Below are 19,603 nucleotides of genomic sequence, written 5' to 3' on the forward strand. Positions count from 1 at the left end.
GGCTCACTGTGAGTCCCTATGAATTAAAGATCTTCCGAAAGCTTTATTCTACTCCCGGCACATTTAAAACCTGTGACTGTTCTGTCTTATGCCTCTAAAATATTACAAGTCCTAAAAAGTTTCCTTACATGTCTCTAGTGTTCTTTCACGTGCACCACAGCTGAGAGCTTCGTACCACAGAGCAACATAAAATCACCTAGTAGTCTGCCCACGAAGAAAGCCGTAGCTTTAACTACAGTCCCCCCTCGCTTTTCCTTCAGCCACCTCACCTTTGAGAGTCCCCCGGGCTCAGAGTTCAGAGACAGTCCGCTACACTCTTTCACACCGGCTACTTTTTGAAGAGGTCACTATCTTTCGGTTTCTCTTTTGGGGTTCCTCCCAGACTTTGCAACTCAAACATTCTGCTTTCAAGAAAACAAGTCAAAATTGATGAGGCTGGTGAAGCATTAAAAAAAAAGGGATTGCTTTTTCCAACCTCCCAAATCACGGGAAAGTGCTCATTTCTGTCTCTTTGTTTGAGCCTCTGAAGTCTATCCTCTGATCTGCAGACTCGACAAAATTTTACGTTTCTCTGTATAATAGATACCAAGAGATCACCTAAACTAGTGTTATTCTTGAGTTTGACTAGAGATATGTAAGACATTCAGGAAGATGACATACAGTCTTGAAACTGTCATAAACAGAAACAAAGACGTATCTACAGTCTGTTTGTGGCCTCTGTCTTTGTCCGAGGCAGAGATGGCCCTCTATGGCGACCTCATGGCCGTGCTGTGGCTCTGTGGAGTTACCAGCTGCATCAGCAGATTTTTATACATCTGCAGTGAGGAGGCAGCTGAGCTAATCTCTGTAGGGAGTCTCCGTGGGGTAGCAGTGCCAGGCTGCAGGCACCAGGAGCCAGAAGCTCTGGCTGGCTGGTTGGTTTTACACACACAGTCAGTGTTCCCACTCAGTCAAGAGGAAGGCTTTGCCATGAGACTGAGTCTCAGGCCTTGCCCATGTCAACAGTACACACTCACTCAGGTCTCCCCTCCCCCCCACGGCCACCCACAGCAGTGAGTATTTCAGATGAAGACCTAATGTCTGATCTGCTGGGAAATAAGACTCTGTTACACAGATGCCGCCATATGCATGTTTATTAGCAAAAAGGATCCAAAGGAGGACGTGGCCAAAATTATGTAAAATGTTAAAAAAGTCAGTTTTAGTTGGATTGCTGCTTGAGGGTTTTAGTCCCTGAGTACTGTTTTAAATTTTCTCAAACAGGATTCAGGACAAAATATTCAGTGAAAGATTTCGATAAGAACTCTTCCTTTTTCATTCTGTCAAAAGTAAGGAGGGAAGCAAGCCTGCTTCCGCCACCAATGCGTGTGCCTGTGTGGGTGGGCAAGCCTTTCAAACAGGAATGTATTCACTGGGGAAAGGAGTTACTACAGTGGCATGTCATTCACTAAAGTAATCTTCTAGCCCCTCCAGCTCCATTTCCAGGGAGGAGTTTTGAGAGACCAGAGCAGAGGCAGCATCCCTGGTCTTCTGGGCGCTGGCTTTGGGCTGAGGCGTTTCTGGCTGGGTGGCTTCCTTCTTGATATCTTTGGCACCAGTTAGGATCCGCTGGCTCTCAACAAAGAACTGATTTGGATGATTCAAAGAAAAGCCACAGTCGTCCACCTGTCCAGGGAAGCACATTTTTACCACATTAGCACTGAGCAGAGCTAAGGAACACAGCTGCCAGGGCTGTCCCACCCCTGCTCACCACTGGAAACTGTGATGTGGTCTCAGCTGAGCTTCAGAGGGAGGTCCCACACACATCACAGCTAGTACCAGTGTGTTCTCCATCCAAACCTCTGCAGTTGGCTCCGACTCCCATTCCTACCCACTACCTACTCGACAGAGCAATGACTCAAAACCGCTCCCAGATGCATCGAATACACTGCTTTCCTCCTCCGCTCACAGTAACTGATCTGCAACGCTGTGGGCAACCCCTCGGCCCTCCATGCCCTAGGCATCCTCCCTTCCAGTGTCTGTTGCTGAATCCTCAGAATAAACTAAGACATTCCACAGGGCTGGCTGACAGTGCAGCTCAGTGGTGGGGCCCTTCCCCAGCACCTGGACTGCCTGGGATCCGGCCCCTGCCCAACCGTAAGAGTCTGAGAAACACACCTAGGCAAGTCTATGTTACAATGGACCAAACTTTTTCCAAAGTGGTATTAAAATCACTTAGACCATTTTCATCCTGGTCCCTGGCGCCAGTGTATTTCAGGGCTTAGGTGATTTACATTGGCCTAGTATACAAGGCACAGGAGAGAGAAGAAACGAGGTTAGAAAAGACTGGCGGGGACCAGACCTCAGAGGTCCTGGAAAGTCAGGGTCTAGACATAATTCTCTAGGCATAAGGGGAGTTGGAACTGTAAGTCCCTAAGGAGGAGAGGGGTGTGATCAGATCTGTAAATAGTGTTTGGTAGATTGATATGGATTGGGGGAGGGGTGCTGCTGTGTCTCAAAGTTAACCCTCAGAAGGTGGAGGATGACCAGAAAAGTGGGGCTTTCTGGCGAGAAGCTCCAGACTTCTTTAGCAGCTAATAAATGTGGGCCAGTCATTCTAGTTACATTTGGTTACTGTGTTAAGTGACTGGTTGTTCATATATAGTTTTAAGATATTTTATCTTTTTGGTGAAGAGGCTGCTTAACTTCTAAGTGTTTCCTCAATGCATTATGATAAATTTATAATTTTTATTAACAATGGCATAATTTATGAACTCTTTATTATATATGATTTTGTCCAGTATCTAAAAAAAAAACTTGATGTATTTTATAAGAAGTTCAAAAATTTTAATCAGAAGGCCGCATTTTATGAACAGAAAATCGGAAGTCGGGAGGACACTATGGTTCCTTTAAATTGACCCCTCAATGTATAGAGTGCCAAACTAATGCGTAGAGAGTAGATCGCTTACTCGGTCACCAAGCTAGTGACTGGACTTACAGGAATTAAAGTGCATCTCCAGCTACGCCATTCATGGTACTTACCATGGTCAATGCATCAGAAATATCTGTGCATCACTGCTTCTTCTAGCCCTACACAAAATAGCTACGTTATGGAACCAAACACACATACACACAATGGAATATCTGCGTGCATCATGAATGGAGTTATGTCGTTTGCAGGAAAATGAAAAGTGGAGATAATCCTAGTGAGTAAATCTTGGCAGTCTGAGAAAGACATTCTCTTTTCCCTTGATGGTTCCCAGATTTTACACACATTATAATCATGTATGTGTTTATGGTATGAAAAGAAACACGAACCTGTTGGAGGAATGAAGGGCCCAACAAGAGGGTAAGAGTGGGGGAGGGGGGTGCTCAACACATAACACATTTACAGATGGAAGTAAACAAAACTTAACACAACACAAATGAAATTGAGGCCTTCTGATGAGAGCGCTTACTTTTCTGACGATATTAAAAGGCTTTATACAAAGTCAAACAGACAAGGTTTTATGAGACTCGGTTTTAAACGTCATTTTCTAAAGCGTTATTTCTTTTTACATATGTGCATGAGTGTTTTGCTTGTGTGTGTAAGCACCCCAAGAGAAGGATACCAGATGCCCCAGAATTGAAGTCAAACAGTTGTGTTGGGGACCAAGGTTCTCTCCAAGAACCACCAGAATGCTCTTAACCACTGAGCTGTGGTGAAGATTTCCACATTATTTTTTACAAAGCCTGCACAAAAACAAAAAAATATTACAAAAATAATCTAACAGCTGCAAAATAGTAACACAAGGAGGTTGGTAGAACTAAACTGAAGTCTCAGAGCACAGTGACCTTCCTAAGCCTCACCTCTCATCTGTGAAATGGGTATAATGGCAGTGCTGTGACATTGGGTTGTTATGGGAAAAACTAGTGGAATATGACTTTTAAAAGACTTACGGTTCTATGGAGTCCAAAGGCAAATGTTTTTAAGAGTCAAGAAAGATAAACAGAGAAGTCACTGCTGTGCTTTTTCTTCCCACTTTACAACACCCAAACTAGAAACTGTTGGTTGCATATTACAGGTATGAAAGAAAGATAGAATTGATTTTAACCACAAGGTTATACTCAACAGCTCCTTGCTTTTTACATCAAAGGGCTAACAAAGGAAGGAGAGTTAAATGTCCTGTACTTTCAGGAATTTCCATTCATACCTAGACTAGCCATTTGCAGCAGGGCCCTGAGCCTTGACACCAGCGGCTGCCCTGGACTGTGTGGTCTCCCTCTCTCCGGCACACATAGCCCTAACTCGTTTTGCTAAACTTGTGGTCTGGAAGCTGCTTGGTGGTGTCATGAATGTTCTCCTACTGAACTGCACTTCTGGGTGAACCCTGTCCCCCTTTTGTATTGAAGAATGTGGGCCCATGTAGTCTTCTTTTCTCTTGCTCAGAAAAGTAAACGGTTTGTTTGTTTAGGGAAAGACGACAAACACAAATCAGGCCAAAAGTGATAGTAAGCACCCTTTAAATCAACTTGTGCAAAAGTCAACATTATCCAAATCCCTCATTTTGCAAATGCTATTTTCTTAATTACTCATCAAAACATACAAACACAACTCCATCTGACTCCCTCCGTGTATGGGGACCCATGTGCCATGATGAAATCACATCCCTCTCGTACTTAGGAGTCCCCTGCTTTTTCTGCCTCCCCTTTCTCACTGGCTGCTACTATCAGAGATGGTTTCTTTGTAGATGATTCTGAATTACGTTTGCACATGGTATTGGGAGAAACACTAGTGCCTTTTCATCTTTACGCACCTTGTGTTGCTGTGATAAAATATTCAAGAAGCAATTTGTAAAGGGGGGAAGGTTATTCAGGCTCAGAGTTCTGGGATTTCTATACATAGTCTACTGACCATGGCTGCCTGGGTTGAGGCAGTAGATCATAAAATGGGAACATGGTAGTGCAACAGCCAACATTCCAGGGTCTTCCAGGGCATGATCTCCATGACCTAGCTTCCTTCCACTAGATCCTATCCCCTAAAGATTCTACTGTCCCCTTTGGTACCATGAGCTGGAGATGAGTCTTTGGGGGAAGGGGTTTCAAATATAAATCACGTAACTTATTAACCTGGAAGGTCCACAGAACAGGTAAGAAGCAGGACCAGGTCAGCACAGCTGGTGACAATGTTAGATAAGGACACATAATAAATTTCAAATGTTTCCTTCAGAGAGGTCTGTCAAGTGGGCTAATGAAATAATCAAGTTCCATTGTTGTGAATATCTCTCCTTGCTGTGTGAAGATGAAGAAGTGAAATGAGGCATGTGTAGCTTCTGAGAAATGACCTAGGAAGCTATGATGGGACAGGCAAGATGGTGATGTGGCTTCTAGCCATTGAGCCCACAGCATTAGAGACACTAACATACATTTCATATACCCCATTTAAGACTTTAGGAAAATGTGATAGGTTTTCATAAGACTTCTGTGGCGATTTATATGGGGAAGAACTTATGCTCTACTATTTGTTAAATAAGCCTCCAATCAATATTCAAAAGGATCAATTTCTAAAGAAGCTATTTTCAGTTAAGACTCAGAGATTAACCCATACCAGGCCTGGTGTTTCCACTTACAAAGCTCACAGAAGGCAAATGGTATGGGGCAGCAACAAGCAACTGTCCTGAACACCACTCCTGGGGCAGTAGTTAAGAACACTGGCTGCTCTTCTAAAGAACCTGAGTTCAAATCCCAGCACCCACACGGCACCTTATACTATCCACAACTCCAGTTTCAGAGACTCTCAAACATACATTCGAGAAAAACACCATTGCACATGAAATACAAAACAAAACAAAACAAAAACAAACAAACAAACAAAAAGCCACCAAGGCAGCCAGTTTTCACTAGGTCAGCTTTTGACAGCCACTGGAGGAATCAACATAATATTCCACATGATGGCCTTCACACACACAGGCCTCGCATGTCTGCCCCAGCAAATGCAGAAGGCAAGAATGGAAGCAATGTTGTTTGACCTGGGGGATATTCAGGTTTTAATCAAGAGGTTTTGCGATGACAACTTGTAATGAGGCAGCTGGTGTTACCACAGAGCCATATGGAGCTATCACAGGGCTGAGGCAAATGGTATCAATTAATGAGTTCATTTTCGAGACTTGCACTTAAGTGAATCTCATCACTGAGACCTGAGGAAAATGAACCCAGAGGTTTACAGGGGAGGGAGACGAAATGGCAGAAAGTGAGTAATAAAAATAGATTCTATTTTTGCACCATAAAAATAATAAATGGAGACGTCTGCATTTAAAAACCTGAAGCAATAGATCTAGTGAATACAAACAACCCTCTTGTTCTGTTGACTCGCACAGCGCCTAAGCTATGCTATGTCTAGACATGAAAGGACGTAGATGCACATCCTCAGTAAACCCAGGCAACTCGAGCCCTAGTTGCGCTGGACCCCACAAAAGCATGTTTAAGAACTCGGTGTGACTCACTTGGTACAGAGTTTGCTTATTAACCAAGTACTCAGAAGGTAGAGACAGGTGGATGAGGAATTCAAGGTCATGCTTGGGATACATAATAACTCAGGCCAGTCTGAGCTGTATTAAAACCAAACCAAACCAAACCAAACCAAATAAACACAAAACAGAAAGGGGGGGTAATTAAGTATGTCTCAAGTTTAAACCTAATTTACTTTTAAAGATTAAAGACAAGACAGAGGATCTCTAAGAGGCTTTTTATTTAAAAGGTTCACAAATAATTGACAGCATATATGAAATTAAAAGTCTCAAGCTAAGCAAAGCAAGACACTAGGTCCTAATGAGTAGTAGTCTCGTCTGAGATTAAAATATTCCATTTGGGAGGGAAGCCTGTAAGACAAATAATGCTAAAATGTGTGTTGCGGGGGGAGGGGGATACAGGGTACAACACATGACAGGATGTTCTAGGGGAAAGCTCCTTAAGACACACATGTTAAAGAGGATGACATATGCCACCATGCAGGGAAGCTCCTTAAATGCAGGAAGTAAGTGATTTGGTAAGCTTTCAGGAAGTCCCTGAAATTGACCAGAGTCACTGGGCCCTCTTCCTCTCTATTAGCTCAGAGAGACTCAGAGAAGCTGAGATTTCTGACCAGAGGAAGTCAAGGCCAGCCAAGGACCTAAGAGGCTGAGACCAAATGCAGCACCTGGGAAGGACACTCGTTCCTGCTGAGCTTCCTGCAGGTCATGCAGTGCGCTCCAGGTTTCCTACCATTTTACTCATGCTGGGGTGGGCTTTGTGATGCCGCTCCTCCAGTGCTTTCTGCTCGTTAGTAACCTTCACCCATATTCCTGTGTAACCCCATGAAACTCACTGACTCACCAAGTTGGACTTTGGTGGTATCTACACATTAATCTGTTGTTGGTTCCCTGTTTGGGTGTTTGTCCCCATCTTCCCAGGAACTGCCACACGAGTGCTTAGGGAGGCAGGGCATTCAAGGCTGGTGCTGACCCAGGAATAGCACTGAAGTGCTCACAGAGAAGGGCATTCAAGGCTGGTTCTGAGAAGCCCAGACATAGATGCTATGTGGGTCCTGTCATGATCAAGCTAAAGAAACTTTGTTGTTGCTTACAATTTTTTATGGCAAATACTTCAAATTTTATAAAAATAGGGTGTTTTTAGCCAAGGGTAATACTTTTCAATTGGATGTAGAAGACAGGATTCATGGCAGGCCCTTCTCTAGCTCTAGATGTTCCTTTGGTCAGTGGAGGCAGGTTGAGTGAGTCACTTGGAATCACAGTTTTCAACACATAAGGCATACTTTATGAGTTAGATCTGCTAACCTTGAAAGTGTCTCAGTGTTTAGCATTCCTCTGTCTAGAACCACCTCGAGATTTCTTTCAGCTCTAGTACCAGATATAGAACACAGTTAGGCTATCAGACCTTTACTGACTTAGACAGCCCAGGTTCAAATCCATGTTCCATTCCGACAAGAACTTCCCCAGGCTGCCCAGTCTCTCTATGGTGCGTTCACTAATGTGTTACAACAGTGCCTGGCCGCAGGGCCCAAAGTACTTAGTGATATGCCTGGTAGCAGTAAGGGTTCCACAAAGGTACACTCACACCACTTATCAATTTTCCTATGAACACTTATAAAGAAATTCAGCAATTATAGAAGGCAGAGTTTAAAAAGAAATCTTTTGACAACTTAATAGAAAATATGAATATAAAATTTGGCACAGTAGCTGATGAGCTGAACAAATGCAGTGCCTTGCAGGGGAGGCTCAGGACAACATCACACTCCAAGGTGGCACAGTAAGGATTCGGTGACAAACTATTTCAGGAGGTGCACAGGTCTCCAAAGCCTACTCTTTGATGTGTGTTCTGGGTTCGAATCCACATGCAAACTAGTGGTTGTGAATGAGAGGGCAGTGGTCTGAATTTGTGCTAGCGGTGTTTTCTGTTGGTTTGCACAGAGTAACTGTTTACATGTAACATACGTGTATGATTACATAATACAAACATTTGAGACTAGGGAAGCAGATTCGACTGCTATAGAGCAGCAGCCACAAATAGACCAGACTCTCTTTGTAGAAGATGGGAAGTGTGGTTGGCTCTTCTGCACAGTAGAGCTAAGGTTCCAGATCTAATCACAGGCGAACTGAGACCTGAGCTCTGACCCTCTTTATAGAGCAGTGGTTCTCAACCTTCCTAATGCTGCAACCTGTTAATACAGTTTCTCACCTTGTGGTGACCTCCAACCATAAAGTTATTTTCACTGCTACTTTATAACCGTAATTTTGCTACTGTTACAAATCGTAAATATCTGTGCATCCCAAGGGTCTTAGGCAACCCCTGTGAAAGGGGTCATGACCCACAGGCTGAGAACTGCTGTTAGGGACAAAGTTCTGTAAGTGCACAGCTCTGACTGTATATTTTCTGTGATAGCTATGGCAGTGTTGTGGCAGAGCTGACTAGTTGTGACAGACATCATAAAGCCTAAAGGTTTTCCAATCTGCCCCTTCACAAAAATCCTTTACAACCTTGAGCCTAGCCGTGAGTGGAAGGTAGAACTGCAGTGTGGTAAGGTCCTCTTATGATGCCATCTTCCTCATAATATTTCTGGGTTTGTATGGCCCATCTTAGCTGTTGGGCCCTTTTAAAAACCTTGTCAGTTTCTTAACACATGTCATTATAAAAGCAACAAACAAAACACAGAGCAACAAGCCACATACAATCAACTTGTAAACAATGTACTTACGTTATGCGTCATCTCGAAGTACTTCTGACAGGCTACCTGGTAATGGTTCCCCTTTACTAAGTCCAAAATCTAAAATGAATGGGGAAAGAAAAAGAAAAAGAAGAAAAGTTAAGTTTCTTCTAAGGCACTGCAGCCACAGTTGTTGGCCTGCTCATAAGCTGCATTCCAAAGAGAAAACTCAATAAATAAATCACGTAGTGTGCTGTGCTCCTGCAGCCCAGACCGCACAACGATGCTGCGATCTTCCAGGAGTGGGGCAGCTCAGCATTAAAACAGATGGCGAGTGATAGCCAGGGAGCCTTCTGACCGTGGCTTTTCCTAAGACTGCTTCAACAACAAGATGAGAGAACAGAGCCTGGTAGTTTGGCTTTGATGCTTCCTGTCAGCGTATCATATTGCAAGATCTTTAAAAAAAAAAAAAACGACCTGTAGCTGTGAATCTAGTAATCTGATTACGGAGGCATGAAGCAATCAGATACACTCTTCAGACTCATTTTCACATCACCTGTTTATACAGACACAGCACTAACACCGCTGTGAATCCCACAGGAAAACTGAACTAAAACGCTGGAGACCAGCACGGAGAGGCAACAATGCACCTTGAGTCAGACTGTCTATTCTGCAATGAAGTTACGTCTAGTAATTGCTCGAGTGACGCGCCTATTCTGAGCACCTATGAGGAGCACCATCCTGTCGTTTGTAAACACAATTACCTTCCCCCTCCTGCTTCACGCAGTCTCATCAGGAGGTGTGAGAGCCCGTCCTTATCAGCACAGTGCACTGGCCATTGAAACCTGTAACGTTTCAAACCCCTGACACACCCAAATAAATGAAATATATGTTTGGGCCATTTAGCAAGCACAGAAAAATGCTGCAATTAAGAGATAACCTCAAATGACAGGAAACAGAACTCTAGAGAAAGTTCATCTGTACCCGCTATCAAAAGGCTAACCTTCCTGCTACACAGGCTGGAAGTCCTGGTATTCCCACCATGGAATACTGTTTGACAGTTTTGACAGAACACAATAAAACCACACTTGTAAAAGGGACATCATGCACCAGAAAGACTTTAAGGATTGTTTTCTGCCAAATTTTATATCACCTTCGATTAGCATTCATCTGAAAAATTTGTGTAAATGTCAACCTGTCAGAGCCCAGGATTCTACTTCTATGACATGCTTTTCCTTAATTAGAGAAAAATGAAAAGTAAATAAATTAAAAATGAATGACAATAATTAAAAAATAAAGTCATAAATTCCATAAGTGATACCAACACTGTGAGCTTACATCCCGATGCTTTCCACAGCCCTTAGAACTGTGTAGTGAGGAATCTGCAATTGATCACAGATAACAACAGACTAAGAGTAACAACAGATGATATACGTGACAATAACAACAGAATAACAGATATGTGACAGTAACAACAGACTGACATATATGTGACAATAACAGACTGACATATATGTGACAATAACAGACTGACATATGTGACAATGAAAGACTAACATATATGAGCTGTCATTTCAAAGATGTCGAATTCCAGTTTAAGAATTGATGCCGTAATTTACCTAAAGGTGAAATTAATCCGCAGAGATAAAGCTGAACCATGTGGTCTATTCATGTTGCTTTCATGTAAAATTAAACAATTTAATTTTAATTTAATGGCATAGTCTACAGCTGGCTAGGTCTTTTGACATCAATGAATGATCTCGGCAACCAGTACAGCCCAGCCGGATCCAGGTAATCCATGATGAAGACTCTTCCATGAAAGTCTAGCTCATGTCAAGTTGTCAGGTAAAACTTCCCAGCATGGGTGGTTATTCACGTGCAAAACATTAAAGTGAAAAATGAGACAGAATGAGGGAAATGCAGGCTTAATCGAAAATTCCAGGGTTGTTGTTATTGTTTGTTTTTAGTTAAATTCAGACGATGAACGAGGCTATCTCTACTGTCACCCACCCTACAAAAGAGACTCTTCTGTAACAAAAATATTTTGGTTTGAAATCTCTCATCCATCTATTTTGAAAGAACTTCCTAATCTCAGCACAGCATATTTGAAGTGAACAAAAGATTTGTTTAACTTTCAAGGTCTGATGAAAGCAAAGACAATATTGGATTGTTGTTGTCACCGTTTGTTTTCTGACAAGAAAAACGGACAAATTTAGAATAAAGGAGATGAAGCAGAGGAGGCTTAAAAACAAATTCGGGAGGAAAAAGTGAACCAAGGCCAATTCTGAGACTTTGAGGCAATTAGGGAGCACTGCTAGATTAGGGAGCACTGCTGTATTAGGGAGCACTGCTGGATTAGGGAGCACTGCTGGATTAGGGAGCACTGCTAGATTAGGGAGCACTGATGAATTAGGGCGCACTGTTGGGTTAGGGAGCACTGCTGGATTAGGGAGCACTGTTGGATTAGGGAGCACTGTTGGATTAGGGAGCACTGCTGGATTAGGGAGTACTGTTGGATTAGGGAGCACTGCTGGATTAGGAAGCACTGCTGGATTAGGGAGCACTGTTGGATTAGGGAGCACTGCTGGATTAGGGAGCACTGTTGGATTAGGGAGCACTGCTGGATTAGGGAGCACTGCTGGATTAGGGAGCACTGCTGGATTAGGGAGCACTGCTGGACTAGGGAGCACTGCTGGATTAGGGAGCACTGTTGGAGGCTATTTTCACTGCAGATGAGAAATGCAGCCTGTTAAAACAAAGGCTGCCTGGAGCTCTCATTAGGGACAGGATCGATTTTTAAGGAGAATTAAGAAATCATGTGTAGCTTAGTCTAGTTTTCTATGGAGAACAATAGAAACAACTTATATGCTTTCAAAACTAAAGGGAAAATATAATGCCATGAAGAACACAATTATTAGGAGTCTAGATTACGATCTATACTGCAGGGATGCAGGCCGACAGGTGGTCTCCCAGGGCTGAGGTGAGCTGACTTTCTCCAATCCAGACTCCTCACTGTAAACGACAGCTTAGGGCAGAGAGCATTTCTCCAGACTCCGAGCCCGGCTGGTGGGTCCACCAGGATGAGAACAGAGGCGGTGCTGGAAGTTCTCAGACTAGGGACTGAAGCATTTCCTAACTGGCAGACACTGTTTCTGAGAGGCAGGCACTTCACACAGAAACCCCCAAGCAGAATGCGTTCTGATGCCTTACAACGGAGCAGGACACATTACTCAAAACCACCGTTCCCAAAGGCTTCCCTAAACACAATGAACTAGGTTCTTAAACACAGGGTTTTATCTAAGAGATTGACTTGAACTCCTCGACAACAGGACACAAGGCCATACAAAGCTTTTCCATTCTCATTTATTAATTGTACAAGTGACTTTTACTATGAAACTTGGTAGATGTGCACAACATCCTCTGGTAATCTTGTGTCCCTTAATGTCCTATCCTGCTCCTGTCTCCCACTATCTCTGTGTCCACATATTATCCACGCTGCTCTTCTGTTTAATCATGATTGCTATACATACATACGTGTAACCTTATCTATGTATATACACACAGCCTTGTCAATACCCTGCTTAGTCTGCTTACTGCCGCTTGTATGTGTGTGCTTTTAGGGATGACACTTGGCAATGGATAGACAGGTTAAGGGTCTCAACTCTGGGGAAACTGATTCTCCCTCTCTTGGAAGCCATTAAGCCTATAGCTCTTCTTCTAGGAGTGGTGCCTTGTGAGATCTCCCCCATCAACACTGGCATGTCAGCTGCTGGTCACATTTCCTGAGTGTGTGTGTGTGTGTGTGTGTGTGTGTGTGTGTGTGTGTAGGAAGGCAGAGAGAGAACACAGTCATGGCACATGCAGCTGCAATGCTAACACCCTGTGTGTAGAATTTTATAAAAGATTTCAGTGTGATAGCATCACCCATGTAGAGCGACATGATTTAGGTTTGCTCTTAATTTTGTTGGATTTTTCTGACATGAACGTCACTATTAAACACTGTGTTAAGACAGTTAGCAAGACGGGCACAAATGAATGCCCGGTGAACTGAGGAACCTCAAGGCAGGAAATACAAAGTTAGAAATGGAAGGGAAAACCTAGATATGTCCCAAATACTCTAAGTTTGTGATAAAAAGCATAATCTCAATTTCAATGAATCTAAGAAAGGCCTGAGAGAGAGACTCCGAGGATCAGAATTGGGGTCAGAATCAGTGTTCCTGAGGGTAAAGAACTGAGACAGGCAGACGATGCAGTCAGGGGCAGTGCTTCTGAACCGTGTTATTTTTCCAGCAGAGAGTCTCAGGAGCACAAAAAGATCACTCCCTGCCTGAGTGCACGCTGTGTGAGTACACACTGTATTAGTGCACGCTGAGTGAGTGCACACTGGGTGAGTGCACGCTGTATTAGTGCACACTGCATGAGTGCACACTGTATTAGTGCACGATGTATGAGTGCACACTGTGCTGCCCTAACAGGATGCTCAAAAGTGGGCACCCGATTTACTGCAGGTTTATTAGCTCGCCATGTTGAAGGCTAAAGGCCCAAGATACTGTGGTTGCACCAGTCTGGCATCTAATGAGGATGAAATGGAAGAAAGCTGTCATACGGCATGAAAGGAAGCCAAAAAGAAAAGACTCAAAAAGTCACAGCAGCCCAATCTCTGGGACTGACAGTCCTTCCTCGATGATGCCTAATTACCTTCATGAACTACCTTTACTAGGCTAGACTCCCCATGTGCTCACCAGTGAGTCTAAGCTTGTGCAAGCATTGAAACCATACATAGACCATGTACTTCTGAGGATCGTAGGCAGAGGTCCGCATAGAGTAAGGATCAGACACAGAACAGGTCAAGGAAACACAATCCACACAGAGGTGGACACGGACGTAAGGTCATAAAGAAGCTGGCAGTGAGGAGAGGGAATCGGATGGGGGAGTGGGAAAGCCAGAGAAATGAGGGACGTGCCCTGAGTCTGCAGCCTGCAGTGGCTGTGGTAGCTTGGAGGGTCCTTCAACAGCCATAACAAAACACCAGTCTTCCTGGTCCGCTCAGAAAGACCCGAGAAAGCGCTACTTCCACTTGCTCACAGCACTTACTCCAAAGAGCAGCTCCTCGAAAGCTCGGAAGGAGATAAGCCACGGGCAACTCTTATGCCTACCCAACAAGTTTTCTAATTATGCTGTAGGAAAAAATATAACCAAGCTGAACAACTACACCAACCTGAAAACAAAATTACCAAGGAAAAATTTTCCATGAAGATCTAAGAATAGTGCTCAGATGGCAGTAAGCCTTTTGGTTTTCTCATACTGATATATACAGGTAAAACTTAAGATGCAAGAGCATTATTACAGCAGCCTGGCTCCTAATGACACAGGGGGACATGTTTGTGTCGTGGTTGTGCCTTGGTTTCACCTCAGCTTCCATTGATCCTCTACTAGGCAAACACAATCCACCCAGGAGAATTCTAAACTTTAAAAAATGAAATAATTCAGCTTTTTATCTTTACAAAAATATTGTGTCAGTTTGTATTTGCTATGTTTAGTAAAAGAAATTAATTATACTTTATCCTCAGGACAAGTGACTGCTTACTTCTCTCCTCCCTTTCTTATTATTCCTTCTTATAAAATATTTTAATCATGGTTTCCCTTTCTCCGGGTCCTCCAGCTCCTCTCCCACATACCCTCATGTCCCTGTGCCTCTCACCTCTCTTCCTGTACCTCCTTCTCCAAAACAACACACCAAACACACAAAAACCAAACTAAACAACAAATTGATAAAGAAAGAAATACCCACCCCATCCCCAGTCCCGTCAAGTTAGCTTTGTGCTGTCTGAGTGTTCCAGGGTGTGAGGCCTGTCCTGGAGGGTGGCTGATTTACCCAGAGACTTAGTGGGAGAAAATGCATCTTCTCTCTCCCACCAGCATCAGTCACAAATGGCTTCCCGGCTAGGGGTGGGACTTTGTGTTCACCTCCCTTCACAGTGCAAGGATTTCTCTGGTTTAGAACCTGCTGCCACAGTCTACGTAGCCCAGGCTAGCTTCAAGCTCATGGCCCTTCTGCTTCAGCCTGGTAAGGTGTCGTCTGTGACGACAGATGAAGTTTTTGTGATTTGAATGACTACAGTCTCTCGGACTGAGCGTTGCCAGCCGATCCACACACAGGATGGTCACGAACACGGGTGGGAAACCCCACACAAACAAGTGAACATAAATATCAGTGCACGGTACACGTTCCAAGTCAAACTCCGAGCGAAGGTGCAGCTTCCTGCCAGGGATGCTCAGGAACTGCTTGGCAGCAGCAAACTGCCACCTGCCCACCCTGGCCCTGGTGACTGGCACTTGGCACACACAGCTACTCATGCTGTCCCCAGCATAGATGTGCAGCTCGTGCGTGTGATTCAAGGTCACCGTGTGTCTACTGTAGGAGCAGCAACAGCCTCGCCTCTTCCTGAACAGCTCAGCTTTTCAAGACTCAGACGGCACAGCCGTCCCACCCTGCTTCTATGCTTCCTGAGTTTGGAAGTAAAGCCTGGCAGAGAGAGGTAGGAAATGTGGAGTTCGCCTGCCCACACTGCTCAGCTTCTGTTTCTCATACACCAGCCACGGCACCTCTGCTGTGACCTCCACTAGTGAGAACAAGGCCACTTTCCTCTCTCTTGAAAATACACTTTCATTTGCTTCACATGTCAAGAATTTTACTGTCTCACATTTGTTACGTTTGTAAGTATAGTCTCGAGTCACTTTACTTTCAAATGTCTTTAAGATTTCTCTTTGGATCTCTACTGCTCAGCCCCCATCGTTCGCTCTTACAATCAGACTTCTACATTTCTCCTTACAACACACCTACGCCGTCCTGCACTCCAGCACCCGTCGGGGAGGTCTTATTACTGTCACCCTCACAGTGTTCCTCGTGTCCTCAACAGCGTCGGGAATGCAGTCATCTCCAAGTTCTTTCTTCAGAGCCTGGAGATAAGCGTTTGCAGGGGTGTATGCTTCACACTGTGCGTGTGGAGCTCAGAGGGTGGTGAACTGTGGAGGTGCGTCTCTCCTTCCACATTGTACACGGATTCTGGAAGGAAGCTCAGGTCACCACGCTTGTGTGCCAAGTTCTGCTTGCAGAGCCACTGTGCAGCCAATGGCTGCTCACTAACACTGGGTGGATGTGGATTTCTTGTCTCATGGCACTTCCAGCTCAGTATCCAAGCCTGATTTGAACACCATCCCCCGTGTGACAGACTCCCTTCCGCCCTCCCCGGATCTGTGACACCCTGCTTACACTGGTTTTTATCAGGGCATTTCTCATTCCTTATTATAGCAAGACAGGTACCAACAATCCTTACAAAGCCATTTAAACTGTTGTCTCAACAACTGAAATTTCTTGTTGCAGACTGATGTCAGTGTGTTGTGTTGAGGAAACATCAACAACTTAATGGGCTAGGAGCTGAAGGAAGGGCGACTGAGGACATGGTCACATGCTTAGAGGCATGGCAGTGCAAGTGTGACCCTCGGCTCCAGCATGGACGCACCAATTACACCCAAGAAACCATCCACAGAACTTATGAAGCTCAAAAAGAAGGAAGACCAGAATGTGAATGCCTCGGTCCTTCTTAAAAGGGAGAACAAAACACTCATGGGAGGAAATAAAGGGACAAATAGAGGAGCAGGGATTGGAGAAAAGATCATCCAGAGACTGCCTCACCAGGGGATCCACCCCATATGCAGCCACTAAACCCACACACTATTGCTAAGTAGTGCTTACTGGCAGGAATCTGATATGGATTCCTCCTCAGAGGCCCTGCCAGAGCCATACTGATACTGAGGAGGATGCCTGCAGATAAGCATTGGACTAAACACGAGGACCCTAATGAAAGAGCTAGAGAAATGACTGAAGGAGCTGAAAGTGTCTGCAACCCCATGGGAAGAACAAAATCATCAACTAACCAAACCTACCACAGCTCCCAGAGACCAAAACACCAACCAATGAGTTCCCATGGAAAGACCCATGGCTCCAGGTGCACATGCAGCAGAGGATGGCATTCTCTGGCATCAATGGGAGGAAAGGCCTTTGGTCCAGTGAAGGCTCATTTTCCCAGTGTAGGGGAATGCCAAAGTGTTGAGGTGGGAGAGGGAGGTTGGGAGAGGGAGCACCTTCATGGAGGCATGGGAGAGGAAGGGGGATGGGAATAAGGAAAGGAAGATAACATCTGAAATGTAAACACAGAGAATATCCAATAATAAAAAAAATGGATGGAGATCCCTTATGAATGTATATAGAACAATCCCCCAATAAAATACTAGCAAGCCTGGGCTATGGTTACACTTCAGTGGTAGAGTGCCTGTCTGGTATGAGTGTCTCAGTCAGTTTCTATTCCTGCACAAAACATCATGACCAAGAAACAAGTTGGGGAGGAAAGGGTTTATTCAGATTACTCTTCTGTATCGCTATTCATCACCAGAGGAAGTCAGGACTGGAACTCAAGCAGGTCAGGAAGCAGGAGCTGATGCAGAGGCCATGGAGGGATGTCACTTGCTGGCTTGCTTCCCCTGGCTTGCTCAGCCTGCTTTCTTATAGAACCCAGGTCTACCAGCCCAGGGATGGCACCACCCACAATGGGCTGGTCCCTCCTCCCTTGATCACTAGTTGAAAATGCCTTACAGCTGGATTTCATGGAGGTATTTCCTCAACTGAGGCTCCTTTCTCTGTGATAACTCCAGCTTGTGTCAAGCTGACTCAAAACCAGCCAGTACAATGAGCAAAACCAAACACTCATCAATAAAATCCAGCAGAGCACAGTTAAAGGATTAGAAGTCATGACAAGGACTACAGTACTGGTACTGAGTGGTCTTTAGTATGATGTAATACAGCACTTTGCTAAAGTGAAGAAACCCCAAAGTCTGTGCTCCACTTCAACAGATGCTGCCAGGCACCTGATCCGTCCACTGTCTGTTGGAGGTTCAAGCAAACACTCCTACTTAAGGTAGGAATGGGGGGGGGTTACTTAAAATAATAAAGGGTGCTATGAATACCCCTGTTAATAGTACACTGTGGGGATGACTCAAGGCAGCTCGCTATAGTAAGAACAAGATCAAGAAACCTGCCTTTACCTCGAAGTCAGCACGGGAAGTTCTAGTCAGAAAATGCAACTACACAAGAAATGCAAAGTGTCCAGAAGGAAAGGATGGAATGCTGCATCTAGTCTCAGAGACCTGCTCTTACAGAAGCCATTAACACCGACTACAATAAACTGACCTACTGACACTGCAGGATACACTATAACACCAGTCATGAGAGAAGAAAAGGTTTTTGCTGAGGAATGTAGAACACAAGGAGGGAACTGAAGGGGCCGAGTAGAGGACAGACGTCCCGAGTTTGGTTAGGGACTCGAAGAACGCACACACATCAGTGCTACCCAAGCACACAGTCTATCCATAGAACTAGAGCTGATCCAGAAATGTACAGATCACAACAGGCTGAGAATAGCCAAGTCGGTGTTGAAAAGGAGGAGCAGAACTGAATTCACACTTCTGGGTTCAAACCCAGCACAAAGCTGTGATGTCTACACTGCAGTGCTAGTATTAAGACAGACATACAGACCAAACAATGGAACTAATAATTCAGAAAACACTCTACACGTCTACATCCAACTTACTCTGCATTACTTAGGAGGTCCCAGCCCCAAGCTACATCTCTAGCTACAGTTTACTTCAGTCAAAAGTGCAAGACTACCAACCAGCAAGCCTTCTAATGACTGGTGTTTGGAAAACTGGACATCAGCATACACATATATTAGGTCTCTGACCTATCTGCAGTTATTTTTATTTTTTTGGTAGAATGTGGTAGATATGGGTATAATTTCACTCTTCCACATTTGGTACTCTGAGTTTCTTGTATCTGAGTGAACAATGTCTTTTAGTTTGGGGAAGTTTTCTTCTATGATTTTGCTGAAGAACTCATCTACAACATTGATTTGCCCCCCCCCCCCCAATCTCCGAATATAGTTCTAGGGCTTGGTTTTTTTCATGGAGTCTCATACATCCTGTGTGTCCCTTTCTTGTGCTGTAAAATTTTTTCATATGCCTTTATTGTTTGGCCTAGAGCCTCTACTTCATCTTTGAGATCTGATATTCATCTTCTGCTTGATATATTATGAATGTAAGGCTTTCCTTTGAGCTTTCTAGTTGGGCTTTTCAGTTCTGTCTTCATGTCAGCTGGAATCCTCTTCAGTGTTTCTATCTCCTGACTGAATTCCACCCTCATGCCTGGATTGTCTCCATCCTTCCCTCAGCCTCACACTGTTTTCCTGGGCATCATTCCTGCAGTTAGTTATTCTCCTTAATGTCACTGAGTTGTCTCTTGGTGTCTTATTTAGGCTCCTAGATGGGTGGGGTGACTGAAAGCACTGCAGAAGGGACCTGTGGGTGGTTGGGACCCAGCCCCTTCTTTACTTTTAA

At 44.3% G+C, this 19,603-nt stretch overlaps 1 protein-coding gene across 2 annotated transcripts in view; it reads right to left on the bottom strand.

Moving 5' to 3' along the window:
- Positions 1–1,197: 1,197 nt before the first annotated feature.
- PRIM2 (DNA primase subunit 2) overlaps positions 1,198–19,603 on the bottom strand; it is a 179,017-nt gene continuing 160,611 nt past the window's right edge. For both annotated transcript variants that reach the window (XM_080916744.1, XM_080916745.1), the window contains 2 exons: positions 9,206–9,274; positions 1,198–1,662 (listed from right to left, as the gene is read on the bottom strand). In XM_080916744.1, the coding sequence (XP_080772870.1) occupies positions 1,438–1,662; positions 9,206–9,274 (294 nt within the window). In that variant the 3' untranslated portion in view covers positions 1,198–1,437. The remainder of the gene's footprint in view (positions 1,663–9,205; positions 9,275–19,603) is intronic.

This window comes from Micromys minutus, assembly GCF_963924665.1.
Source record: "Micromys minutus genome assembly, chromosome: 5".
Classification (NCBI taxonomy): Eukaryota; Metazoa; Chordata; class Mammalia; order Rodentia; family Muridae; genus Micromys; species Micromys minutus.